Source organism: Fomitopsis serialis (genome assembly GCF_022376445.1).
Source record: "Fomitopsis serialis strain Sig1Antser10 chromosome Unknown B0H18scaffold_28, whole genome shotgun sequence".
Classification (NCBI taxonomy): domain Eukaryota; kingdom Fungi; phylum Basidiomycota; class Agaricomycetes; order Polyporales; family Fomitopsidaceae; genus Fomitopsis; species Fomitopsis serialis.
In genome coordinates this window covers 415,990-423,898 of record NW_025954988.1, presented here as the reverse complement: position 1 = coordinate 423,898, position 7,909 = coordinate 415,990, and the positions used below count along the sequence as shown (strand labels likewise).

The 7,909-nt window shown below is 57.8% G+C and overlaps 2 protein-coding genes across 2 annotated transcripts; one reads left to right on the top strand and one right to left on the bottom strand.

Annotated features, from left to right (window-relative positions):
* Window positions 1-945: 945 nt before the first annotated feature.
* On the bottom strand, window positions 946-1,711 carry B0H18DRAFT_954480 (uncharacterized protein; the record flags this gene model as incomplete). The annotated part of the gene is made up of 5 exons (XM_048042274.1): window positions 946-1,149; window positions 1,182-1,320; window positions 1,396-1,438; window positions 1,499-1,551; window positions 1,611-1,711. 5 exons carry the CDS (start codon window positions 1,709-1,711, stop codon window positions 946-948), a joined length of 540 nt encoding a protein of 179 aa, XP_047894199.1.
* Window positions 1,712-5,993: 4,282 nt separating this feature from the next.
* On the top strand, window positions 5,994-7,823 carry B0H18DRAFT_954479 (uncharacterized protein; the record flags this gene model as incomplete). Its single annotated transcript, XM_048042273.1, has 9 exons — window positions 5,994-6,064; window positions 6,142-6,155; window positions 6,210-6,547; window positions 6,604-6,639; window positions 6,691-7,030; window positions 7,162-7,211; window positions 7,252-7,320; window positions 7,372-7,563; window positions 7,611-7,823. The coding sequence occupies 9 exons, from the start codon at window positions 5,994-5,996 to the stop codon at window positions 7,821-7,823; spliced, it is 1,323 nt and encodes a 440-aa protein (XP_047894198.1).
* Between the last annotated feature and the right edge of the window lie 86 nt (window positions 7,824-7,909).

The window sequence follows — 7,909 nt, the reverse complement described above, 5'->3', positions numbered from 1 at the left end:
GTGGCGTCGGAGCTCTCGGTGGCGGACCTGCACGCTCTACACTCTTCGAACGCGTGATTGGGGTCTCGATCGGTGCTGCTTGCTGACTCGACACAGGCGGCGAAGCGAAGCGTACGGTACGCTCCTTCGAAGAGCCTCGGGAGTCCGGAGCTCGTGACTTATCGGTGGGCAAGTTCGCAGGACGGGCCGTGGAACGCTGCGGCCTCTTGTCAATCATGACGCCGTCGAACACGTGCTTCTTCCGCTGCTCTTGGGCGTAGACCTCCGTAATATGTGACAACTGGTCTCGCATACGTTCGAGGGTCTCACCTAGTGCAGAGCACGGGTCGTGGGAACCCGCGCGGGTACCGGGTACGGGTACGCCCGGGTACGGGTACGGGTCACGTTTCTGTGACCCGGACCAAACCCGTACCCGTGACCGTACCCGTCACTCGCACAAACGCCAGACGCGCCTTGCGGTACTGCTGCCACCAGCTCGGACAACAGCGACGTGCCAGAGGCAGTCGCGCCGTCTCACAGCCCGAATACGACTTGCCGAAGCGCGGACACTTAGAGGCCGAGGCGCAACAAGCCCAGACGAAGGAGATACACCTCGAGACGGGCGAATCATGCGTCTAACGTGGCGACAGCAGCTACGGACTCCATGTGCCAGCCAACTGGAGGTGTACAAGATGAGGGGCAGGAGCGTTGAACGAACAAAAGGATAGCAGAGGCACGAAAGCCGATGGTGAGTCATCTATTGCATCCCTACTAACAGTTTGCTAGTCACCCCATCCTCTAGCGCCCACCGCCCTCTCGCGCCCACCTGCCTTCTCGCACCTACCTGCCTTCTCGCACCCGCCTGCCCTCTCGCACCCGCTCGCACTCTCGCACCCGCTCGCACTCTCGCGCCCGCCAGCCCGCTCTCGCGCCCGCCAGCCCGCTCTCGTGCCCACCAGCCCGCTCTCACCTGCCCGCCCGTTCGCGCCTGCCTGCTCTCACCCTCTTTCTGGTTCGCTCGCCCGCTTGCCCTCCCTCGCCGAGTCCACCTGTCTTCCTCCCTCCCCTCCCCTCCATACTTGCCATCCTGCTAGCCCACTCGTTCGCCCGCTCGCCCGCCTCATCGTCTGCTCGCCCGCTATTTAGCCGCTCACCCGCCGTCTCACCCGCCTTTCCACTCACCCGCTGTCCTATTCACCCACCCTATTACTTGTTTCGCCGTCCCTCTCTCTCATCGTCCCTCTCGCCCGCCATGCTGCTCGATCGTCGTCCCTCTCGCTGTGCTGCTCACCAGCCATTCTGGCCGCCCGCTGTCTGGCCGCCCGCCGTCTCGCCTGTCCACTGTAGCATCTCGGAAGGATGGATCGTGCATTAGCAACACCGGACGTACAGAAATAAACAGCACAGAAGACGTACTAGTCTACGCGTTCACGCATGCTGAATGCCTGTCGCAGTGACACTAGCCCAGGGACGACGCGCGTTAGCACGCGCAGTCAGGCGGAGGGCGCAATGTACGTACCGGGACCACGAGAAGGACGGGATGGCTCGAGATCCGGAGGGCGAGAACGTGGGCTAGGGAGTGTGGTCAGGCACTGCGGGTGTCCGTTAACACAGACACGTAAACAGCTCACTGAAGTGAGTGTGCTCGACCAGGATGGACACGGAGACTCTCGTGGCCAGCTCGTTCGCCAGCGCCCACTACCGGCTGCTTGTCGCCTCGCTCGTCCGCCATCTTGCTGTCCCCCTCGCTAGCCGTCTCGCTCGCCCGCCCTCACACTTGCCCGTGTGCTGCTCACCCGTATCCCAATTGCGCCCTGTTCTGCTTGCTGACTCTCGTCTGCTTGCCACCCAACTCGCCCGCCATCTCACTCGCCCGTCATGATCTCTCTGTCCCGTACCTGACGCTCGCCGTCTTGCTATTTCGTGCGCCTTTTGTCTGCCCGCCGTCCTGCTCGCCAATCGTCCCGCTTGCCGATCGTCCCACTTGCCGACCGCCCTGCTTGCCGACCGTCTCGTTTCAAGGCCGACCGTCTCGCTTGCCCGCTGACTCGCTCGCCCTCTCGCCCACCGCCTCTCGGCTGCGTCTGCGGGACGGCACGAATCACAGCGTGGTCGGCGTGGTCGGCGGGCAGTTTGCGCGCGGCGCGCGGGAGGAGGAGGTATGATACCCACTGGCAGATTGACACGCAGAGGTCTACAAGCCGGCGAGCTTTTGAAAACGCGCACCACACCCACACAATCGTCCATGCGATCCTCCACACATCCACGCGCCCACCACCCTGCAGACTCGTCTCCATACCCGTGGACCCGCGGACCCGCCCTGGACCCGCCTGGACCCGTGCAGAACCCGTACCCGCCGTCGCGGGTCTGTACCCGGGCGGGTACGGGTACGGGTACACCTCGGGACACCCGCGGGTGTACCCGTGCTCTGCACTAGTCTCACCAATGTCTAAGGCGTACGTCGCAGTCGGTGGGGTCTCGATCGCTTCGTAAAGTAGCTGGGAGGTAGTCGAACCTTGGGTGGCACCGCCCGAACCGTTCGAAGTGTTCGCGTTAAGTCCGACCTTGCCGGTGCGGCGCGCGTACTCATAGATGGCGTCGCGGAGGGTCTCGCCCTCTCTCCTGCTCATGAATCGACCGTCGAACGACACGACCTTGCCGTCTGGGTTCCTCCGGCACAAGCCCTTCTTGGCGTCGTCTTCGAACATTTCGCAGTCGTTGATGCGACAGCCCGAACGACCGCAGTAGAAGCAGTGAGGGCCGTCTCTACCACCAGGTGGTCCGGGTGACCGACTCCTAAACTGCTGAGCCTCGAGAGTCTTGATCAGCGTCTGCAAGACTGGTAGGAGGTCTTCGTTCTTAACGCCAGACGAAGAAGATGGTGCGGCGTTCGAAGGACCTGAGCTGACGTTCGAAGATTGGACTATGACTTGCTGAAACGTCGAAGCGGGGGTAGGGCCGTCTAGGACCCATTGAGCGGCGATGTAGATCTGCGCGAAGGTCCATGGCTTGCGTCTCGAGTGGTCAGGGTTCTTCATGAACAAGCGTTGTTCGATCGGTCCCCAAAGCGCTGGGGGAAAGCCTTGTTGGAACCTTCGATCTTGTTCGAGCGTCGAGAGAGAACCTTGAGCGATGAGGTACTCTGAGATCATGTAGAAGTCACGGTAGTAAGCGGCGAGATCGAGCGCGTTGCTCAGACCAAGCCTCTGACGTTCCTGAACTACCTTGTCGAGGTCGTCTGTCGAATACTTGTGTTGGTCGTCGGCACCCGGGTAGAGTGTTCGAAGAGCTGTCTTAAACTCGTCGTACGTCTTCGTAGCATCCTTGTACGTCGGCTGCATCGTCCACAGGTCCGAGACCCGTATCGGCGGGTACCGAACGGCCCATGACTTCTTGTCCGCATTGGTGATGATCCCGCATCGCGTGAAGTGGGTCTCGAGGTCCTGGAAGAAACGGTTGAACGCGAAAGGCTCTGACTCATCAAAGACCGGCGCAGTCGAGTGACCGCGGGCAGGCATGGAAGCCGCCTTCGAAGCTTGTGCTGCTGCTTCGGACATGTTCGTATCGGTGTTCGGAGGGTTCGAAGGATTTGGTGGATCGTTCGAAGGGTTTTGGTTGTCGCTGGTCGAAGTCCTTCGCGGCTCGGACGACTCTGGTCCTGGAGGGGCTAACGACGCTCGGCAACGAGTGGGTAAAGGTAGACGTGAGGTGGTGGCTCCACTACGCGTCGTGATCGGCGTGGCTGAACTGAGGTCCTCTCCTTCGAGAGGTGGCGACGGCGTTAGGGACGGTAGAGGAGAGCCAAAGACTCGAGACTCTAGGTCGTCTGAGAGCGAAAGTCTTCGAGCACGTCCGGGATGGGATGGAGTAGTAGGTACTTGGTCTCGAGCGGAGCGTTCCTGATCGTCGTGATCGGGGACAAGCTCGACGTGTTCGGACGAAGAGGGGATAGTCGAAGGTCCTGGTAGAGGGTTGCTATGCCTGCGAAAGGCGGCGGCGGATCCGGGACCTAGACGACTGTCGATAGCGAGTGCGAGAAGAGGACTTTCGTAGTCTCGGTAGTCTTCAGGGTTGACGTCGAAGTTCCGACGCGGCGGAATCTTGCTCTATATCCCCCTCGCGGTGGGCTCCAAGATGACGCGACCGAAAAGAACACAAAAGCCACACAAAAACCCAACCGTGAGGTCGAGCAGTGGTATGCGAGGCCTCTGAGTCTATGAGATGTACGTGGGACTGTACAGTGGTCTAGGTAAGAAGGAGGAGGACGGACAAGACTCCGAACGACGTGGGAGAGCTTCGAAGATGTCGAAGACTGTTCGAAGACGAGGGCTAAGCCTCGAAGGTAGGAGGGAGTTTCGACAGACGTGTCGAACGAACGGTGACAAGGAAGGCGAGCGACGGCAGGAGAAGAAGTGTAGAGCCTCTCGGGGCAACTACGAGCTGACGAACGTACTGGCGAACTGACTGACTGGCTTCGAACGTACTGACTGACTGGCGAACTTGCTGACTTCGAACGTACTGGCTGACTGACGAACCTCGCCGGTGCGAGGTGAGATTGAGAGGGTAAGGGGGTCTCTGAGATTCGAAGGGAACAAGTCCCAGAGTATATACAGGAAAATACGGTCCGAAGACCAAGAGAGCCAAGAGAAATAAGAAATGATGAATGAAAGTGATAAGGAAAGCAGCCAATCGGAGAATGTCACAACGCTCGACCCGGACCTACTAACACATGAGAGAATCCAACTCGGCCTTCCGCAGGTTCCGCATAACGGGCGACCGTCCCCGAACGGCGAAGGTCATAACCGGAGCCGGTGACAGTCCTCGAAGATATGAGACAGCTGCAGGAGTTCGCCTGACTTACACGAACATGCCGCACCTCGACCCAACTTCCGAAGCGTATGCTGCCCGCTACTACCGCCTCCTAGAGGTCCTCAAGACCGAGGGACTTGTCGAGCCGCGATACGATGCCAACAGTCCCGGAGAGTGGCTGGCTTGGGCCCACGGAGTCCGTTGGATGATTGTACGTGCCTCCGAACTTAGACTATCGTTCGAACCATCGAACCGACCTTCGAACAGCGATTCTTGTTCGAGTCCCGCAGCCGGGCCATCCTGCTAGCGAACGATACGCTTCCTGCTCCTAGGTCGTTCCCCGAGATCGACGAGTTGATGCGTTACCTCGACGAGGTCTTTCACCGCGATGGCAACCAGGGAGACATCCTAGGTTCGCCCTACCCTACGATCGCGTGGTCCGAGACCTTGGTGCTGCTCGAACAAGTCAACCAGGCCGAACGTCGTCCTCTCGCGAACCCACAGTATCAGCGCGAGACGTTGATCCTGTCCGACTTCCGCCAGCTGCCCGACAACCTCGAGTCCATGGGTCGAGCGATTCACAACATCGCAGTCGACCAGCGCCGCACGCACGGCACCCTCGTCGGGTTGCTCGAAAGCCTGCTCGAGCGCGTCAACACTGACCGTAGCTTCGACGCCGGTCCGTCTGTTCGTAGGGGTAGGGGTGGTGGTCATGGGTGTGGAGGTCGAGGCCATAGATACGAGAGTTGCCGAGGCCGTCACTAGTTAGTTTGACCTAGCCGTGTACTTGCCCGTAGTCCTACCAATGTAGCGACGCTTCTAAACCGCTTGCCCTTGCCACTAAGGGTTCCGAACATTGACGCTTGAGCTTCGAACATCGGGCGGTTCCCTCGAACGGACGGACAGTGCGTCGGCCGTTCTGACTTAGTGTACCGTTGTATCGACCGTAAATGGCGTTTTCGGTGGGTAGGTGAGCTAAGGGCTCATCAGCGCATCCTGAGCCCACTCTACAGAGAAGCGTTACGCGGCAGCGATCATCAGCGACTCGGACGACGACTCACGGGTTGGGCCGATGCTACCAATTGCATCGCAGCAACGCGTCTCTCAGAAAGACCACGGAAAGCTCAAGTCTGGAGTCACACGCGCCGCGACACCTCAAGACGTCGAAGATATGCTCAACGATAGCGGCGAGGAACGGAGAGACAATGACTCACAGCAGGATGATGATGGCGAGGAACCGGAGCCCCGGGGCGGCTGTGATGACCTCGAATCAGAGGTGGGTACGATGTCGACTGTTTGACATTCATGGTACCATTATGTTAGTGCTTACGATGATCATGTCTAGTCGGTTAGGTTTTCAAATCGTGGTGAGACGGACACGTTGTGTTGCAAGTCTGTGTACTGAAAACAATTCCACGCAGATGATCATGGGTTGGCGGGAGATGATGAAGCTCAAGCTAGCATCCGCCCTCCGCGGTTCCGGTCGAAGAACGCAGGATCTCGGTCGTCGAGCGTCACATCGTCTCTTCCCATTGACCCTCCGACTACTGATACTGATGATGCGGAAACGCAGCACAGCATGGCCGACAACGAGTCGGAAGACGATAGTCCCCAGGCCGTGCCGCGTCACCGCTCCGAGTCATCAGAGCCCGATCTCAATGACGGCTCTCGCTATGCTGTTCAGAATCGCCAAGGTCTATCAGACGATGGGTCGGATATGGAGATGGCGGAGGTTGTTGTTCGCTCTAAACCACGACCGGTGCGCAGTCGTCACACAATTGATTACCGAGTAGTAGACTGACACTTGTGAATCAGTTGACGAAGAATCAGCGGAAGAAGCTCAAGGACGAGGTACGGAAGTTCTTGTTCCCTTAGCTAACCACTCACCGCACTAATGATCAGATGCCCGAGATTCGCGAAGCCAAAATAAAGGCTCCCCATGCAAGCCAAGTTGACGAGGACAATACTGTGGTCTGGCAGTCCCACACGGAGATTGTGCTCAAGCATGGAGGTGTCAAGAGTATGAAGATCGATTTGAAGCCACAAAACGCAGACGTCCGGCAGCTCATTCATGAGAGCTATCCGATTGGCGATCAACTTCTTGTGTTCGGACACGAAGATCAGCCGCTCAAGTTCTCGGAGCTCAAGATAATGGAGACACCGATGCAGAAGGAATGCGTCGACAAGATCGCCTTCAAAGCATTGGTCAAGGCTGCAGACAAGCTCCGGTTTGATGGCGAAGGTGACTTCGCAGATCGCTTGGAGCGAGGGTCGTATGAACGCTACGCAAAACCCCTGTTGACTTATGCAAGTGTTCTCATTGTCCCGACGCTATGGTCAGACATGTACTCATTGCATTCGCACAAATTATAGGTGTCTCACCGCCTGCTTCTCAACCGAACATCAATGAAGAAAGCCCTTACGTCTGTAGTCGAGCATGCATTCCATCTCATCAATATGCAGGCTGGAGGCGGCCCCAATGAGGCTGCATTGCTCACGGACATGAGGTATATCTATCCATGGACTGAAGAGGTATGTTCAACGCTCTCACAGTGACTGTTACTGACATGCTTACGAGCACAGGCTGGCTTCGATCAAAATGCACCCTACGAAAATCCGGTCATTATTCCAGCTGTGCACGCAGCATTCTTCATGTCTACGCCCAACTACGGGATTAGCTTGCTTAGTAATGGCGACAACTTCAAGTCCTCGAACGTGCTGACTGCATCTGAATACGAGATTCCGCCAAGAATGCTCGCATTGACTATGACAGCGGTATGTCGTATTCCGATTCATATGCGAGTCTTACACTATGCCTCTAGGTTGAGGCAGTCGTCTCCGATCACAAGCTGAAGTTACAGAAACCCATGGAATTCGGACCAGCCAATGCGTCGACGTATCGAGAGCATATGATACGACTCGCTGACTTCCGCCAGCAAAAGCCGAATCGCTATCATCGGGTGATGCACAATATCTTCAAGGCTGTGGTGTGCGATCGCTTCATCTTCTTGTGGATGCATTTCACTGACTCGTAGCTCTTTAGTGTCAATCATAACGTACTGAATAGTCTACGACATGCAGATGCCACTGGCGAGAACGGAACAGGGATTGACTGGGCTGG